The 19,760-nt window shown below is 44.3% G+C and overlaps 1 protein-coding gene across 9 annotated transcripts; it reads left to right on the forward strand.

Moving 5' to 3' along the window:
- Positions 1 to 7,650: 7,650 nt before the first annotated feature.
- On the forward strand, positions 7,651 to 19,671 carry LOC117641137. Of its 9 annotated transcripts, XM_034378258.1 has the most exons (6): positions 7,651 to 7,909; positions 8,000 to 8,189; positions 11,937 to 12,060; positions 15,895 to 16,108; positions 16,710 to 16,961; positions 17,818 to 19,671. In XM_034378258.1, exons 3-6 carry the CDS (start codon positions 11,975 to 11,977, stop codon positions 19,138 to 19,140), a joined length of 1,875 nt encoding a protein of 624 aa, XP_034234149.1. In that variant the 5' UTR covers positions 7,651 to 7,909; positions 8,000 to 8,189; positions 11,937 to 11,974; the 3' UTR covers positions 19,141 to 19,671. The 9 variants fall into 9 exon arrangements, with proteins under 9 accessions (XP_034234149.1, XP_034234158.1, XP_034234169.1 ...); XM_034378267.1 differs by lacking the exon at positions 8,000 to 8,189; XM_034378278.1 differs by lacking the exon at positions 8,000 to 8,189 and having other exon boundaries at positions 7,651 to 7,903.
- The last annotated feature ends 89 nt before the right edge of the window (positions 19,672 to 19,760 follow it).

The raw sequence follows: 19,760 nt of genomic DNA on the forward strand, positions 1-19,760 counted from the left end.
TTAAATAGAGAGAACGACATGAAAACTTCATCCAATCGTCTCTAAACTATTTCCATCGTGTTGCCCAGCTCTTCTCACACTGTCACACTTTTCACCACTGTCGGAAAAAAATCTAAAAACTTTCAGTATGGAGAAAAATAAAGAAAATATCACGATTCTGACCAAAGTGAAAACTTCGCTGTTATTTACAGCCGAACGGGGCAAGAAATCGCAACACCCTTTGACATGGGATCTTTTCATAATGACCCCTACCCCTACAGAAGTTTCATCCAAATCGAAGAGATGAATTTCCCAGAGTTCGTTGGTTTGGCATGGAATCGCCCTCCTATTTTACAACAATTTGGGTAAATGGCAGTAAAATTATGAATGCCCTTTCTTTTAGTGTACATAGTTGTAGTCAGAGGCACACCCCTCGAGTGCAGCGCCAGGCGAACACGTGTCAGGCCCGAAATGGCATACCATCATGAATGGTCTGGCCCTTAATGGTAATGGTGAACTCGACGTAGGCACCCCGTTGGGCTCGGGTGCGTGGCGGGCTGGCCTACCGCGAGTTTGCAGGCGCTTTCCTCCCCTAGGGTCCGCCTCTTGAACTTGAACTTGCGAGGCTAGACCACAACTGATCCTTTGCCGTTCGCAACATGCTGCTGCTCTGCACTCTGAGAAAAAATGATGGTAAATCCTGGATAATTTTTTTGCCAAACTTTACCGTACTTCGAAAACCAGTATCCACCGTACAGCCTACAGTATTTACCGTACTTGTTTTACAACATATTCCGTGGTCTTTGAACAGTAGTTACCGTTCTTCCGTACAGTCCATGCCGTAAGAAGGACCAGATCTGGTCCTGGTTCCAACAAAGGCCGCTTCCAAGAATTGTCCACATCAGGATTTTGAAAAAAGGGGGTCGACCGACTGAAAAAGTTTATTGCACCTTTCGAAAGGTCTCGTAAAGCCCTTTTCAACGCGTGGTCGGAAGGGGGGTCGAGGAGTCCGACTTCAGCAGTTACGTGCATCAGGATCTTGGAAAAAGAGGGTCGACCGACTGAAAAAAGTTATAGCAGTTTTTGATAGGTGTTTAAAGTACGGTATAGCCGGGTTAAAAAGTACGGTATTGCCTGTTAAAGAATGTACGGTGAAGTCTGGAGTAATCAGTACAGGATTTACCATGATCTTTTCTCGCAGTGTGCCACGTGACACACCACATAATACCGTCAAGTCCCCTAAATGTGAACACGAACCCTAAAGTGGGACATTTTGACTATTTTTCCTATTTTAGGCCGTAAACGGCCAACGCGTGGATATTTTGCGAGGTAAAAAATGTTTTTGAGACGGTAGGACCCCTCCAAGACCATATCCGCACAGAGTGTCTTGATCCCGCTCATACCCCCTCCCCCAAAAAATCTTGAAAATTGGAATTTGCTGCAGAAAAAAAGAGAAGTTTTTTCAGACGTCTAGCGCGGATTCGGGGCTTCGAGCCGTTGATGCTCGGACCATTCTAGACTTCAGACATGTAGACAAAAGAACGCGCTACAACAAGATGCACTTTAGAAAATTTGTTTCCGACGCTTCGTTTTACGGTGGGAAGCAATCTTCTGAGGGGCTGTAAAGTGGGACACATGCATTTCCTTCGTTTCTTTTAGGTTTTGACCGATTCAGAGGCGTTACATTCACCTCCAGCGTCCTCCAAACGCTGCCTTGTATATATTAGGTTGCCAGGTCTCGGTTTGGAGGCCCAGGCAGTCGGGCAAGTACGGTTATTCGGTACGCTTTAAGTCAGCACAAAATTTAGTCAATGTTTGAAAGCAAATGCTTCCTCTTGGCTTAACCTACAAAGATATCGTTATGGACCATAAGACAAATCTTGCGTAAAATCATATTTTGAACAAAAATTTTCTCAGAAAAAAAGTTGCCGGGTGAACGGTTTTTAATTTTCAAAATTTCAACATGTATTTCTTGCCGTGCATTTCGAAACTTATAAAATATGACCTGAGCAAAAAATTTTATAAAATGGTTTTGGTCAGAAATTAAATTTTAAGACCATTTTGTTTTATTGGTTTTCGCCGTATTTCAATTGGTTTAGGCGCTACGGCTGTTTCTAATTTAAATATATCTAAGGAAATCTAATTGATTGAAGAGGCTCATATCAGCTTAACCAGTCGAGATATCGAAAAAGACTTCAGAACCAATCTTGCTTCAAATTTAATTTAGGACATAATACATTTTAAGAAATTTTTTGCTACTGCAGTTTTTGGGCGAAAACGAATGAACGTGTCCCACTTTAGGGGACTTTGTCCCACTTTAGGAGACTTTGGCTCCTAAATTGGGACACGGTTCTTGCTGTTCCTACTGGAGCCCCATGGGCTGAAAAAAATTTTTGTTTTCGGTAAAAGACGTGTTTTGACATGAAGATTCTTAAATCCCCGGCGATTTTCGGTGTCATCGTTATTCTGTGAATAACTGACGATTTTTCGTAAAAATCGTCCCACTTTAGGGGACTCGACGGTATCCAAGGTAGGTGTACGCCAGACCGTGTCTTGTCGTAACAGGCTTCGCGTATGCTGCGCCAGTTCCGATAATCCACGCCTGGTGCATACAACTACCTTGACCTGCGGCGCTGGCCTGCTCGGCAAGTCGCTTTCGCAGAAAAACCGTAGAAATGGTCGTGATATCCTCTCAAAAAATAGCATTTGGTGATCAAAATCTAGACTAACGGGACTTGACTGTGGGTCGGAATGGGTTCTATTTTCGTCATCAGCACCCTCAATAACATACGAAACGTTATGAAACTTGATCAAAATTTAAAAGTACCTAAAAAGTTGAATTTTTTCTGCCGTTTTGTAAGTGTTTTCTTGTTAATATTACCGAATGGATTAAGTTAGGAAGCTGAATTTTTGGTGTGTGGCGAGCCCAGGACATCAGGATCCTGCAAAATCTCAGCCAGGTCGGCCGAGTCGTTCAGTAGTAGTAGTGCACATACACACGCACACACACACACACACGCAGACAGCAAAAGGTTTTTAACCCCATCCGAGTAACGGGCTTCGCTCGCTCAGCCAACAACATAATATTTTTATCTATGAAACAGCACTGTTAAGAGAAGTCGTTATTTTACAACTGTAATCCCAACAATTAGTGTTGTAATTTTACAAATAATAATTCGTAAAATAACTACAAGATTCATGAAATGAGCAATTGTCATATTTTCGACAATCTTAACTCATAAATTTAGGAATAAATTCGAAATTTTACGATGAAATCTTAATGTTACTGATGAAAGATCGTAGTTTTACTGATAAAACCATTATCTTACGACTATTCTCGTTTTATCACGCGTAAACTTGTTTTCTTACAAATCGAGCTTTATTTTTATGAATAAGGGAAGGTGGGGCTCATTGGGACGGATTTTTTCTTGGCGCTCTACGTCAGAGGGCTTTCGAGCTATAATGGTCGGGGCAGGCCTAAGTTGTGCATTGACATCTAGCCTATCAAATGCTGAAGCATTCAAAATTATTTCGACACGTTTTTAGGCAGAAGAGATATTTTCCGTAGAGTCTGCACTTGTCCCAATGTGGACAGTACCGGGGCACATTGGGACAGATCCGGGGCACATTGGGACAGCAATGAAAAATATCTGGATCTAAGTCGTGCGTTTATTTTTTCGGACTGCCAAGTTGTAGAAAAAGCTATGCTGAATACAATGAGCGCAGACTCGGATCTCTCGTTCCAAGCGTTCGGAAGATACGCTGCTTTCAATGGAATAGTACTATTTTTCGTGTTTTTTCGACCTCTCTACTCGAGAAAACCCAGAAGTAATGACTTCAGAGACCACATGCATAAGATAACTTTTATTTGTTTGGACGAGACAAGACAATATACGTACGATTCATGTATTTTTGCTATCCACATGGCCCAGTAGCCTCACCCTGTCCCAATGTGAACTGAGCCACTTTAAAACGTCAACTTGGTCTGTGGTCCTTGACCTCAAGACCAAGCTCTGCGCGTTGACCCTTTTTGACGCCCATTGCACCAGGGAACACATTCCTAACCGCGGTGCGATCATCCGACGTGCATTTCAGACGCTAAAAAGAAAACAAAATTCAAAAAACGTGCCACTTTTTCATCGGTTTTCGTGGAATCAAACTTCCAACCCACGTTTCTCATTCAGAAAACGCCCAGTTCTGTCCCCGAGTCGTGAAAACAGTAAACCAAATAACGCTCTATTTTGGTCAATTTTCCGGACAACCTGACATAACCGGAAGTTGGAAATATTGAAGGTGTCCCAATGTACCCGGTGTCCCACTGTACCCCACCTTCCCTTAGTTGCCTGTTAAATCTGTACCACGAACTGCATGTTTTTTTACGAAGTAAATTGTAAATTGACAAATTGTTCATCATTTTACAAACTGCTTCTTAAATTTACAGGTGAAATCGTTAATTTACAAGCATGATTGTAAAAAGCAAGTCTGAAAAAATGCGTTTTCGTCCGTTGTTTCCTTACTATATAGGAAGAAAAAAATGTCTGAAACGACCAAAATTTGAGGATTAAGTTTGTAAGTTTAAGAATATTTTTGTAAATTGACGAAAAAAAGATGGATGATCAGATCGTTTTTTAAATTTACGAGCAGTTCGTGGTACAGATTTAACAGACAATTAATCGTAATTTCACAAAATAATCCCGAACAGTGAGAGGAATTTTTATGTTTGATAAGTAACGGGACTTACACTCCAGGACTTACACTTTCAACATCGCGTTCAAACGAATGTTACAAAATGTCACGTTCCTTTGAGAATTGTGTCACATTCGTTCGAATGTATACACTGTGGCAAAAAGCTACGGAAAATCCTGTAAACAGCTTGTGGTAATTCTCCGTAGCCCCCTTATGTATTCACCGTAGGCTCTTAGAGTATTTTCCGTAGGACCGCACAGTATTCTCCGTAGGACTGCACAGTGTTTTCCGTAGGACTATACAGTCTTCCAGGTCCTACGGAAAAGACTGTGCGGTCCTACGGAGAATACTCCCAAGGGAGAGAATCCCTATGATTTTAAAGGGACGGTCCCTTTCCGAAGGGGCCAAGCCCTATCCGAGAAAGGGCTTGGCCCCTTGGAAGGGGCTCAGCCCTATCTGCCATATGGCCGGGCCCTATCAAGTTAGGGACCGGCCCTATGGACTTGGGGACCGGCCCTATGAGCTTAGGGATCGGCCCTTTGGACTTGGGGATCAGCCCTATGGACTTGGGGATCCGCCCTCCAGACCACAAGGTCCTATAAATCAGCCTGCCAGTTAGGCAAAATGTGGGTGATTTAGGTAGGCAAACCCGCTACACACCCATTAAGGGTATCTTGTAAACGGCTTTAGATAGAGTGTCGGCGACACTACCATTGTCATCAGCGTCAAAAGTTTACTCAGAAAGCGTTTCTTATATTGTACATTGATGTTCAAGAGTTAGATGTTTTCAACACTTGAACACTCCGCGGCACGTCCCTTACACTCTAAAAAAATTTGTGGTAGAAATCCTATAAAAGTATCGGACGCATTTAACCTATTCGGTATAGGATTTTTCCCAACACAGGACATGGTAATTTTACCATATGTCGATATGGCAAAAATCCTATACGTGTTGTTGGGTTTCTACTATATTAGGGTGTGGGGGAAAATACTACACCGTATGGTAAAAATCCCATACGAATTGTGGAATGTTTTCGTTACGTGAGGTGGTGAATCTCCTATTCTAGTATAGGAATGCTTATTTCGTGGATTGTTGGACATCACTCAGGAGAACATCGCACCATTTCTCTCGGGATGGCATGTCAAAAATGAAGTTGTGAGGACTACAGCAGATGTGACCTCAAACTCAAAAAACAGCTCAACCCTGTCCTAGACTCTCATAAACGAGATGGATCGCTTGGAGACGAAGAAGATCTTGCGTGCACCCAACCTAATGGCCGACCGCAGTCGACAGCGAGTGGCAACATGGAAATGCGTTTTTCTCTACTATAGTGTAATATTTTGTTCAAAACTGGAAGCCAACGGCTAGGGCTGACACTTACTTAGGCAACAGATGATATAATTGTCAAAAATTATTCACTTAAGTAACATAAATCGGAAATACTTATTGGTGAACGGGCACGGCGCTCCAAGCGCCACCTAGCGGCAGGTTTGTGAAACCTGGCGCCAGGCGGCTGACAGTGGGCCATACCTTTGCCCACAGTTCACGTTTTACAAGGTAACCTAATAATAATAGACGATGTCAGAATGCTTTGGAGCGCTACGTTTACTTTCAGTCTCATGATAAATAATATCACGTAAAATTCCGCAAGGATTTAAAACCATGGCTCATTTACATAAATAGTTCTCAGAGTTGCCGCGATTTTCAGAGACTGACCCATTTCAAGTTTTACTGAAGAAGTCGAAATAATCTAAAACCATATGCGATTAATAACAAGACACAAAATAACTGTGTTAACCAATCGTGTAGTGCCAATTTCTATACAACGGTTTGACACCACATGAGCTTTTGTTTACTTTTCTCTGGGCAGTTTTGCCGCCTTTGTCCTTATGCAGCCTGTTATCAATATTGAATATCCATTTTGTTCCCCTCTCTCCTAAAAAGATTTTTCAGAAATGTTTGGGATTCTTACTAATTCGTTGTAGGAAAAGCACTATACAACGGCCTGAAGTAATAGAATTTCTACTACAAAGTGTGGCAAAAAACCGATCACGAATATAGGAAATTAAATTCCTATACTCGGTTCGGATTGTTACTGCACCGCATTGGCAAAAGAACGAAAAGCATAAGAATTTTCCAAATCACGTATAGGATTGTCGTTTCCCATACCGAAGTTGGTACTTTTACCATACGACGGTGCAGTACAAATGCCATTATTTTTTAGAGTGTACCAAAGGGATATTTCGCGGCCCTTTGACAAGGGCTGTCCCTATCCATAGGGACTGGCCCTTCCATGGGGACCGTCCCTATACCAAGGGGCCGCGAAATATCCCTTTATAGGGACGTTAGGGATTTTTTCCCTTGGGCTGTAAGAGCCTACGGAGAATATTGATAAGAGGGCTACGGAGAATCCTGGCCAAAAAATTAACAGTATTTTCCGTACCTTTTTGCCACAGTGTATGAGCTAATTTTTGGCCGATTCACATTCACACAAATGTGACACAACGCTGAAATGAACGTGACATTTCTTCAAATTTGTTTCAACGTGACGTCACGTTCCTGGAATGGGTGATATTAGGCCCTTCAAGGGCCCAAGGAGCATGTAGGGCTCGAGGCAAATCTGCTTTCCAAAGAGCAATTCCTCATACAAAATTAGGCGACAGTGAGTCGTGTGCGTATCAACCTAGATGGCTACGCGTGCATTGGGCACTGCACGCGGGGCCCACAGGCAGAACCGAGGGGTTACCCACTCGTTGTTTTAGTGTACACACGATTCCGGATTCCCGCGATTCCCAGAACATGTCCCCGAGAAAGAGAGAGAACTTTCGAAAATTTGCTTTGTATTTGAATGTTTTTGTGTGTATCACATGATTACCATGACTTTAAATTGAAACTATGAGGATTTTCCATCAAATTTTAAAAGATTTACGAATGATTCCCGGACTGAGTGTACACATGATTCCCGGGGTGGGTAACCCCTCGGGCAGAACGCTGATGAAGCATTCTTGTATCGGGTGACGAGCCGGACAACGGAGCGTAGCGCAGGACGCAAAAGCAAGCGAGTCAGTGCGGCTGTAGACCTCGGTCGTGAGTGAACTGGGAACCGCATTGCCGTGAGACAACTGTGTAAACCGTCTCCTGCTGTCCAGGATTAAACTTCAACACGAACTCACGACGTCGATTTGCTCCTACGATCAAAACTGCAACGACGAAGCGGATGTTACTTTCCGGGACAAAGTAAGGGTAAGTCAGAAGCCAGACATGCGCATGCGCAGTCCCACGTCTGTCTATCTTGCTCTGTAAGCTCTGATACGTGTTCTGAACGTTCCGCAGCTTTCGACATTTTTGGCCTCAGCTTCTGAAAGGGACGAGGAGCTCGCGAATAGGCAGTGGCGTTCGTGAGAGCACGAAGCACGAAGGCGTCATTCACAGCCCCGGAGTAGCTAGGAGCTGGGTTCGTTCTCCGTGACAGGTCTTTCGCACCACATCCGTCGAGATATTTTATTCGAACGAGATTTTCAAGGTACGTTCACGGTAGTCAACGTCTTGGCGTAGCAGAAACGCCATTTCAACAATTGATTCAATTCGTGGATAGGCAGGTAGATCTTATCTTAACGTAACAGGACTATAACTATTTCGTGGCATCCAGAAATGAATGTGAATTGGAAGTATAGAAATCTGGACAGCATTGCTGCGCGTCTGATAGGCTAGGAAAAGCGAGAAGTTAACTGCTCAGAGCCTCGCTAGCTTCTGTAGCGGTTGTACATCAGGCCACGTACTGCGTTACAGGGTTCGTACTTTTACATTTGAGCTGCGACCTCATTTCTTTACACAAAAACGCGGACCGGAAGTACTATTTTGTTATTTGACTTCCGGTTTAAGGAATTGTTTAAAAAGCCGATTTCAATCGCAGCGTTGCTGAACTCTGAAGTTGAGACGAATGGAACTTAGTGCACTGCAGGAATTTACACAAATTTCTGGCAAATTTTTTATCGGGAATTTAGTGTACTTTTCAAGTACAACAATTGTTGTACAAAGTACAATGGAACCGGCATGACAAGTGCTGTGTCGTCCAGGGCTCGTTGTGGTTTGTACAATTCTCGTTGTACTACCTGTTGTCCCTTTATTGTACAGTTTCTGTTGTACTTTTGTTACACTGTCTACACTTTTTCTTGCAGTGTGTCTTAGCGTTTGAAACCCTCTGTTTGAGTAAACTTCAAGGGAAACCACATCAAATTTTCACGCGAGATAGTCTAATCTTCGTGGCTCGCTACTTTTCGCAAGACTTTGTCCAGAAGTTTTACTGAATGAAAATCTTTCGCTCATGGTATTTAAATGATGATCATAGACCATTTCATTTGATCCACTTCAATCCCTCGAAAAAAACAAATGCACCGGAAGTCTGGTCGCGTCGGCAAAGGAGGCTTCTGATTGGCTAACGCGACCCGACTTCCGGTGCGTTTGTTTTTCAGGGGATCTAAGTTGATTCAGCGGCATAGTCTGCTAGCTTGATTGATAAATTCATTGTTTCGCTGGAATTCCGTGAGGGGCTTCATCTGCATTGCCACAAATCTTGCAGGTTGTGCTTTCTCCTTACGACGGGCTGGACGCGCTCTTCTTTCCTTTCCTGTCGTGTAATTAATTAACGACTGGAATAGAGTGTATCAGACTCATCCGCCAAGCTTTAGTTGTGCAGCGTTCTTCCAAATTCAATTGAAGAGGTCTCAAAAACACTCATTCTATAGGAACGTGCCAGCACGTTCAATCGACGGTCGGTGACAAAGTGTCCCGCTCCTCAGAGCATTGTGTCACATTCGCTTGGATGTGAACCAGCCACAAATTAGCTGCAATCCACATTGAAACGAATGTGACACATTGGAGGGTTACCAACACTTGAAACTCCGTGTTTTGACACTAAATTGGCTCACGTTACCCTGGTCTACCTTGGATAAAATCCAGACCGGAAGTTGAAGATTTCAACGCGCACGGCCACGCAACGGTCAGTAAGAGGCATTTTTTTTAAGAAGTCCGATCGTGGAACACGACCGATGCCGATTTCCTCCATTTTTTGGTCAAAGGTAGTCCTTGTGGGTCTAAGAAAGGCCACAAATTGTTTTGGCCGAAATATGCACCGTTCAGATTCTATGGGCAATTTTCGTTTTCTCTGACAACTTTTCACATAATATGGCCAAAATTGAAAAATCACCTTTCTGAGGCCTCGAAGCACTCGATTGAGCTCAAAATGTGGTATCTTATGTAAAATCACGCGAGGAACATGAATCCGGTGCCCGTTTGTTGATAGGACAACCCAAACAGATGTTATGACTGTTTTTCAGGTTTTGTAGTGGTTTTTACTTTTCTTGGGGTTTTGGTGTTCGGCATCGATTTTCGCCAATCCGATGAGTGGATTTTATAGATAAAGGACCAATCTATCATACTACGAGATAAAAAGTTTGTGTACGCCGCGTGAAAAGCAGTGGCGCTGCAAAAATTGAAAAACCGTCATTTCTGGGTAGTTTTAGATCAGATAAGCCACCTTTCGCGTGACCGTCTCCGCCCCATATTCAGTCTAAATATTGTCCCAAGTGATGTCAGAGTTGGTGTGAAATTTCACCGCTGTAGCTCAAGTAGTTTGGAAATGGCAGCTTTCTAAAGTTTTGCAATCACGTAAGGCATTTACTTTAAGTAGAATTGCGGTAGATGTGAAGACTTGTCACAGATCGGGTAATAAATGAGATAGATGAGTGCGTCAAAGTTCTCTAAGCGTAATTTTGGACGGGGAATCCGATTTTGCTGGTACGAAGACCCTAGGCGAACTCTGAAGTCGGAAAAAAGGCCATTTTTACGTGGTTTGCACGAAAACGTAGTTTTAGAGTACACTGGTAAAACAAAGGCATAAAAATTACGCCCTTTAGGGCATAAATACTCTTTTACGCCCTTGCAAGGGCATAAATCGTTTTATGCCCTTGGGAAGGGCGTAAATGGTATAGGAATTTCAAGCAAAATTTTAATGCCCTTCCCAAAGGCATTAACGATTTATGCCCTTTAAAGGCGTAAATCGTTTACGCCCTTAAAGGGCATAATTTTTATGCCTTTGTTTCACCAGTGTACACCTAGGGTCTTCGAACCGGCAAAATCGGATTCCTCGTCCAAAATTACGCTTAGAGAACTTTGACGCACTCATCTATCTCATTTATTACCCGATCTGTGGCAAGTCTTCACATCTACCGCAATTCTACTTAAAGTAAATGCCTTACGTGATTGCAAAACTTTAGAAAGCTGCCATTTCCAAACTACTTGAGCTACAGCGGTGAAATTTCACACCAACTCTGACATCACTTGGGACAATATTTAGACTGAATATGGGGCGGAGACGGTCACGCGAAAGGTGGCTTATCTGATCTAAAACTACCCAGAAATGACGGTTTTTCAATTTTTGCAGCGCCACTGCTTTTCACGCGGCGTACACAAACTTTTTATCTCGTAGTATGATAGATTGGTCCTTTATCTATAAAATCCACTCATCGGATTGGCGAAAATCGATGCCGAATACCAAAACCCCAAGAAAAGTAAAAACCACTACAAAACCTGAAAAACAGTCATAACATCTGTTTGGGTTGTCCTCTCAACAAACGGGCACCGGATTCATGTTCCTCGCGTGATTTTACATACGATACCACATTTTGAGCTCAATCGAGTGCTTCGAGGCCTCAGAAAGGTGATTTTTCAATTTTGGCCATATTATGTGAAAAGTTGTCAGAGAAAACGAAAATTGCCCATAGAATCTGAACGGTGCATATTTCGGCCAAAACAATTTGTGGCCTTTCTTAGACCCACAAGGACTACCTTTGACCAAAAAATGGAGGAAATCGGCATCGGTCGTGTTCCACGATCGGACTTCTTAAAAAAAATGCCTCTAAGGGCGAAAGGATATGTGGAGGCGGTCGAAATCCCAGACGCTTTTTGAGCTCTCTGAGTCGGTATTACCGACGTTTAAATCGGCACTCGAACCGAACCCACCCATGGATTTTTCTCCTAACGAGGAATTTATCGTTTCGAGGGCGTCAATCGCGGGGTTCGAGTCCTGGTCAGCTACTTTAAAGCTCTAAACGCGTCAAGACTTATTTGACCGACGGCCTCCACGTCACTTCCGGTCCAGACCTTCTCCACGTCACTTCCGGTCCAGACCTTCTCCACGTCACTTCCGGTCCAGACCTTCTCCACGTCACTTGCCGGATTGATTGGCACATCTTCCACTGTTCTGCTTCAGGTCACCCCAGGCGCGACTGAGAAGACTCGAGCGTCGACATGTCCGGACGTGGCAGGCGGCGCGCGGCGAGCAGCGAGCCAAACCAGCCCTCCGGCAGCAAGGCCAAGCAGCAGGGGACGGCGTCGTAAGTATTAGTGTAGTTACTGCTGGATTGGAAGAGCTCGCGACGAACGTGTTCCGTTACAAACCGCTTCTCTAGTTATTTCACACTTAAAACCCAAGGGTGGTTGCTGAGCGAAGCGAAGCACCCTGTTTGGGATTTTGAATAGCTCATTTGTCCGACCCCCCCCCCCTGATACCTTTAGTTTACAAGAGGTATCTTCCTCTGTTTATTTTTACTATATTCATATGCGTATACATAGTCGAAGCTCCATAGTCCAAGCTCTATAGTCCAAGCTCCATAGTCCAAGCTCCATAGTCCAAGCTCCATAGTCCAAAGTCTATAGTCCAAAGTCTATAGTCCAAGCTCCATAGTCCAAGCTCCATAGTCCAAGCTCCATAGTCCAAGCTCCATAGTCCAAGCTCCATAGTCTAAGCTCCATAGTCCATTTTCTATAGGCCAAGCTCAATAGTCCAAGCTCCATAGTCGTACGCCAAGCTTCATAGGCCATTTAGTTTGAGAATAAGATCGGTCAAGAGTAGGGAAAGATCTGTCACGAGTAGAGAAAGATCTGTCACGAGCCCGTTAGGTTGGGTTAGAATTGGTTGGACCATTTAGTTTGAGAATAAGATCGGTCGAGAGTAGGGAAAGATCTGTCACGAGTAGAGAAAGATCTGTCACGAGCCCGTTAGGTTAGGTTTGGTTGGACCATTTAGTTTGAGAATAAAATCTGTCGAGAGTAGGGTAAAATCTGTCACGAGTAGAGTAAGATCTGTCACGAGCCCGTTAGGTTAGGTTAGGATTGGTTGGAACATTTAGTTTTAGATTATTAAATAGCCTTCCGTCGATTCAAGGAGAAACCAACCATTGCCGAATCACAATCCTTTGCGCAAAAGCATACTTCCTGGCTATCACCCCCCCAAAAAGAAAAGAGGCTCATTTTCAAAATAAACACATCCAAATTTACTACTGATGAAAATGCATATCCATCTCCAGCAGAATCCAGCTCAGCATCGAGGCCGAAGGCCTTCCCCTGGCTAGTAAAATTACCGCTTTTGGGGGCGGTAATATTGCTAGGGGCGGCATCCATTCTTCACCGCCTTTCCAAGAGCGCACTCTTAAAACCTTACGAAGTATTTTGAGCATACATATAACAAACTAAAATACTTTGTTATATGAAGAAATAGTTCGTAAATTACGAAGTATTTTCTTTGTAAGCTTACGTATGCTCAAATACTTTGTTATACAAACTACTTTTCTTTGTAAGGCCCAAAATAGTTTGTAAGGTTTTCTCAGTGCGGTTCAAAAATTATCACGGTAAAAACGGTTCCTGGTTTTCCCAGGAACTCCCTGGAAATCGCCTATACCTTCACCATTCATTGGCTTCCTGGGAAAACCAGGTTCCGTTTTTACCGTGTACCGCCCTTTGAAAGCAGTAAATTTACCACCTTTCACATACTAGTTCTATCGTCTTGAATGTTCCGTTTGGAGGGAATGGTCTGGAGGGAATCTTCAAACTTGCAGCCCCATGACTTCATTGTGTAGATGCGTAAGGGAAGGTGGGGCACCTTGTGACGGTTTTTGCTTAAGTGCCCGTAAACCCAATAATACCAATCGCATTACATCCATAAGTAGTGATGTGAACAAAATGATTCTGCATCTTTCAAATTTTGTTGGGATTTCTCATTTATCTATTTTGGTTGCTGAGTTATCCCGAGTTAAAGGGGCCTAAGTCAGTGTCACATCGTACCGACTCTACCTTAGTGCACCGTGTGACAGTGGCCTTTTGTCAGGGTTTAAATCTTATTCAGAGAACCTATAGCGTACCCTATGAATGAATAAATCTTCCAACTTTTTATTGAGTTATCATATCTTTGGTTCCCGAGCAATGAAGGTTTAAGTTTATTTGTGTACAAATCTCATGGACTTAACACTTAAGGGGGCTCATACATGTTAAAAGCACTTTGAAAAATTTTTCTTTTGATGATGATGGATTAAGATTTTACAATTTCTGTGCTAAAACCCTTTTAGATAATTGAGTAAGCTTCATTTTGGCTTAAAGGAAAGTGACTTTGGGCATTTTTGGGAGATTTAGTCGAAACGTTTAAAATTTTGGTTCTTGTAAGATTTTGTTCGCATACTTGCTCAGATCTGTGGGGAAAAAATCAGGGAGACTCATCCCTATTAGTGTCATAGAATTGACTACAATGGGCTGTATATCTGCAATAGTTTTCAAGAAAAAAAATAAAAACAATTTTTTTAACAATTTTTTTGCTGAGCGAAGCGAAGCACCCTGTTTGGGATTTTGAATAGCTCATTTGTCCGACCCCCCCCCTGATACCTTTAGTTTACAAGAGGTATCTTCCTCTGTTTATTTTTACTATATTCATATGCGTATACATAGTCGAAGCTCCATAGTCCAAGCTCTATAGTCCAAGCTCCATAGTCCAAGCTCCATAGTCCAAAGTCTATAGTCCAAAGTCTATAGTCCAAGCTCCATAGTCCAAGCTCCATAGTCCAAGCTCCATAGTCCAAGCTCCATAGTCCAAGCTCCATAGTCTAAGCTCCATAGTCCATTTTCTATAGGCCAAGCTCAATAGTCCAAGCTCCATAGTCGTACGCCAAGCTTCATAGGCCATTTAGTTTGAGAATAAGATCGGTCAAGAGTAGGGAAAGATCTGTCACGAGTAGAGAAAGATCTGTCACGAGCCCGTTAGGTTGGGTTAGAATTGGTTGGACCATTTAGTTTGAGAATAAGATCGGTCGAGAGTAGGGAAAGATCTGTCACGAGTAGAGAAAGATCTGTCACGAGCCCGTTAGGTTAGGTTAGGTTTGGTTGGACCATTTAGTTTGAGAATAAAATCTGTCGAGAGTAGGGTAAAATCTGTCACGAGTAGAGTAAGATCTGTCACGAGCCCGTTAGGTTAGGTTAGGATTGGTTGGAACATTTAGTTTTAGATTATTAAATAGCCTTCCGTCGATTCAAGGAGAAACCAACCATTGCCGAATCACAATCCTTTGCGCAAAAGCATACTTCCTGGCTATCACCCCCCCAAAAAGAAAAGAGGCTCATTTTCAAAATAAACACATCCAAATTTACTACTGATGAAAATGCATATCCATCTCCAGCCGAATCCAGCTCAGCATCGAGGCCGAAGGCCTTCCCCTGGCTAGTAAACAAATTTTTTAACAAAAAATTGTTTTTATTTTTTTTCTTGAAAACTATTGCAGATATACAGCCCATTGTTGTCAAATCTATGACACTACTAGGGATGAGTCTTCCTGATTTTTCCCAACAGATCTGAGCAAGTATGCGAACAAAATCTTACGAGAACCAAAATTTTAAACATTTCGACTAAATCTCCAAAAAATGTCCAAAGTCACTTTCCTTTAAGCCAAAACGAAGCTTACTCAATTATCTAAAAGGTTTTAACACAGAAATTGTAAAATCTTAGTCCGTCTACTTCAAAAATTTTTTTTTTGCAAAGTGCTTTAAACGTGTATGAGCCCCCTTAACACATTCAACTATGTAAATCGTGGAATTCCGTAGTGAATGACGTTAATGCCACGTGGTTTTGAGGGAAATAGCTATAACGCTCAAACGCAGAGAATAGAGCCAACGTCTAAGAAGAACATCCTGTAAGGCATATGTCCTTAAAATGTATTTAAAAGGTAAAAAGCAGACGCGGCGTGAAATGGAAAAAGATCCAATAAGCTGATTTTAAAGGGTTTCAAATTCTGATCGCTGGTAGCTCTGTCACATGGTGCCCCACCTTTCCTTACACACTTTTGTTTGTGGAGTACTGAAATGTTCAAAATGGGTGTTGAAAAATGTATTTATTTGTTCGGTGTTTTCAGCGTCCAGTCCACTGGCATGTCTTCTGGGCATCCTGCTAAGAGACGCGTCGAATCGACGGAGACGGCACTGGAAGCAGCGCTCATCAAGCAGCAGGGAGCCGAGGTGGCCCTGGACGCGGCCAAGAAGGGCGTCAAGCTCGCCGAGATGGAGGCGGAGCACGCCAAGATGTGCCTGGAGCTGGAGGAGCTGCGAGAGGCCCACGCTTCCTGCGAGGTGGGTTTACAGTGTGTTTGAAAGAGTAACATTCACGATTAAAGCGTTTCCTGGCTTTCCCAGGGACCCCCTGGAAATCACCTGTCTCAATGTAAAACCAGGTACCGTGTTTACCGTGTTATCACTGACTCCGTATTCTCGTTCTCGTTTCAACATGTGTGACATGTTGTCATAGATTGGATTGTGAAGTCGTTTTCCTCGAATTCCCATGCAGGCCCTTTAAATTGCTGTAGACTTTTTGCCGACACCCATTGCCATATCTGTGCTTACGTTAGCTATGTAAAAATTTGAACCGACATTGAGTACAAATTTACTTAAGCACAATATGACAATATTGTCTCAAAATTATGTATGGAATTGAATATAGCTTCGTTGAGCACAGATATGTGCAAATATGTCAATAGTTACGGACAATATAAGTACATAAACATTCAGAGTGAAGAGCCATTTCACTAAATTACAATGTTGATTTTGTGCACAAGCTGGCACAAGCTTTTCAAAAATTTGTGCACGAATTTGATCGTAACTGAAGTGTGCGTAGTTGTGCATGAGTTTCCTTTCGAAACGTGTGCTTGATTTCGCCACGTGTGGTTTCTTTTAGGACGCAGCCTCAGCCGATGCCGGTCCCCCCGCTAAGAAGCCGCGTGCGTCAGCACCGGACGCATCAGCAGCCCTGCCTGAGCAGGAGCAGCAGCAGCAAGACCTCGGCGATGTGGAGCATGCCCAGCAGGGCCTGGAGGCCGCGCGGAGCCGACTGCTGCAGTTGTCGGAGAAGGTCGCGGAGCAGCGGAGGCTGCAGAAGGAGACGGCGTGCCAGCTGGCCGACCTGAGGAGTACTCACCGCGACTGCAAGGTGGGTTGGCGTGGCTGAGCGCGGACACTCAAAACTCCAAGAACGCTCTGTGTGGTTCAAAGATTACGTCGATTTCTAAGCCTGCACTAGCAGACTCGCACTCTTAAAAGCATACGAAGCATTTACTTCATAACTACGAAGAAAATGAAGGCATTGTAAAATTGGTTCGTATTATGAAGAAATGCTTCGTATTACGAAGGATTTTGCTTCATATTACGAAGCAGTTTTTCGTAGATTTTACAATGCCTTCATTTTCTTCGTATTACGAAGCGATTCTTCGTAGAGTTTTGAATGTGATTTAACGTTTCCTTGTACGCACGAAAGTGTGTGTTTTGGCGCATGAATACGTGCATCTCACCACTGTGGCCAAAAGCTACGGAAAATTCTGTAACCAGCTTGTGGTGATTCTCCGTAGCCCCCTTGTCAGGATTCTCCGTAGGCTCTTACAGTATTTCCCACAGTCTTCTCCGTAGGACCTTACAGTCTTCCAGATCTCCGTAGGACCTTACAGTCTTCCTGATCTCCGTAGGACCTTACAGTCTTCCAGGTCCTACGGAGAAGACTGTGCGGTCCTACGGAGAAGACTGTGCGGTCCTACGGAGAATACTGTGCGGCCCTACGCAGAATACTGTAAGAGCCTACGGAGAATATTGATAAGAGGGCTACGGAGAGCCCTGGCAAAAAAGTTAACAGAATATTCCGTACCCTTTTGCCACAGTGACACACATGCTTTATTCCGTTCAACAGCTATGCATTATAAAACGTATAGTATTGTAGTGTGAGGGAAGCCACAGTTTTCCTCGTTACGAAGAGGACGGGTCAGCCGTTCAACTTAGAATAGCGGCTGTTTGTGCAGGTGGCTGCGGGCGGCAAGGGGAAGGAGCTGAAGTTGCTGCGCTGCACGTCCCAGACGATCGTCCAGAAGGCCAAGCGGAAGGCGTTCCTGTCCGCCCTCACCACGGCCCCCTCCATCAAGTCGCTCTCGCTGCACCTGTTGAGAGACCGCGACAAGCCGCTGCCCAAGTCGGTGCTGGAGACGCTGCCCAGGGCGCCCGCCAGGATCAAGCAGCTCTTGGTGACCTTCGGCCGGGACAGCGAGGAGGCCGTGCTGGCGCTGCTGCAGCGCTGCAAGGAACACCTGGAGGAGCTGCACCTCAACCCCCTCAGATGGGACTTCGCGAGGGACGACTACATCCGGCGCTTCTGGGGCATCGTGGAGGACTCGAACATCGCGAAGCTGAGCCTGCCGGCGGACCCCTTCCTGCGGGACGTTGCCTTCCCGTTCCAGGCGGAGAAGTGGTGCCACCTGCGCTCTCTGACTCTCACTGGCTACCACCTCAGCTTTTCGTCGAAGGACAAAGGCCAGAAGTCGGTGCTGGCGCCCCTGCTCCGGGTCCTGGCCAAAGCGGCCAGCCTGCGCGTTTTCGAGCTTCCTTGGGATGTTGCTGAGGGGGAGCGGGAGGATGTCTTCGCCGCGCTGGCGCAGTGCAGCGAGCTGCAGGAGGTGTCCACGCCCTGCTACAAGCAGCTGGCCCAGCTGCGGGGCTGCGCCAAGCTCAGGAAACTCGAGGTGCACCGCGTCAACATGAGTGACAGGGAAGGAACTGACGCGGAGATCCAGGCTGCCGCTGACTTCTTCAAGTTGCCTTCTACTGCGGACCGAGTCGAGAGCCTCAGCCTCAAATATTTCCAACTGAGCGAAAAGAGAGTTCTCCCCCTCTTCCGCGCCCTCCGAGCTTTGAAGAAGCTGAAGAGCCTCTCGTTGGAGTTGGTCTGGGAATTCCCGGAGATGGAAGCGACACTGAAGTCGCTGCCGTGCCTTGAAGAACTGCGCCTCATTCACGGGCATTGGATGTACCCGGAAACGGTGTGCGAAATCAAGCCGGAGATGGCACCTAACCTGAAGCTCCTCGAGCTGGACACCGAACAGCTTGAAGAGGACGAGCAACTTGAGTCCTGGAGAGACGAAGTGCGCTCGCTGGAATGGGCGTTCAAGAAGAAGAACAAGGATTTCAAACTTATCGATAAAACGAGCTTCTCTCCACCTCAAAGCTCCTTCTCCGACGATTCGGGCGATGCTAAGGTGTGCAAGTGTGGTGCCAAGGACGCGTCCTTCGACTCCGATGGATCTCCTCCCAAATGCACATGCGGTTTCTCGTCTGACAATGACACTCCGTAGAGTCGTGATTACTATCATCTGATGTGGTTTTGTTTTATTGTTCGATTTAGAGAGGACTCTAATGCGTGGTGATGGGAAACTTCAGTGAAAACGTTTTTTCGACACATGAATCATAATTGTAGTTTGGAAGCGTGCTTATTGCACACCTAGTTCAATTTTTTTAAGTTTTGTTAAATTGTGAGAGAAAGTCCTTCTCTCACTGTCAAGCTGTATTGAGCTGGAACCTCGTCACAGACGAACCTCAAGCGAATGGTGCATGTGTTACCCAGTTTCACCTCTGGTATCTGTTTTCTAAGAGTAAGATACGTCAAAGGACGTAAGTTCAAAGTTATCTGTTTACATTGTCAAATTTCTTCCTTATTGTTGGGTTGTGTCGTGAATATAGTCTTCTGACATGTTAGGAGGACACTATTCAATGCAGGGTGCGGATTCGCTGATATATACCTTTTTAATAAATTCAGGCTACCATGACATTGTATTTTCTGCTGTGTGTTCTTGCTTTGAATAAAATCATTAACGAAGACACGGTAATGGTTGCACTTTCTTGTTTAGATGATCCTCCGGAATTGTTTTTGCAAAAAATATACGGGACGGGCCCAAAATTGACCAAATTGCAATGT

The sequence above is a fragment of the Thrips palmi genome, unplaced genomic scaffold (assembly GCF_012932325.1).
Source record: "Thrips palmi isolate BJ-2018 unplaced genomic scaffold, TpBJ-2018v1 HiC_scaffold_1, whole genome shotgun sequence".
NCBI classification, from domain to species: Eukaryota; Metazoa; Arthropoda; class Insecta; order Thysanoptera; family Thripidae; genus Thrips; species Thrips palmi.

Bases quoted from the DNA above. Each gene is read 5' to 3' on its own strand.
- LOC117641137 (XM_034378258.1), top strand. From the start codon at position 11,975: ATGTCCGGACGTGGCAGGCGGCGCGCGGCGAGCAGCGAGCCAAACCAG. The intron at 12,061-15,894 runs GTAAGTATTAGT...CGGTGTTTTCAG, and splicing joins AAGCAGCAGGGGACGGCGTC to CGTCCAGTCCACTGGCATGT. The intron at 16,962-17,817 runs GTGGGTTGGCGT...CTGTTTGTGCAG, and splicing joins GTACTCACCGCGACTGCAAG to GTGGCTGCGGGCGGCAAGGG.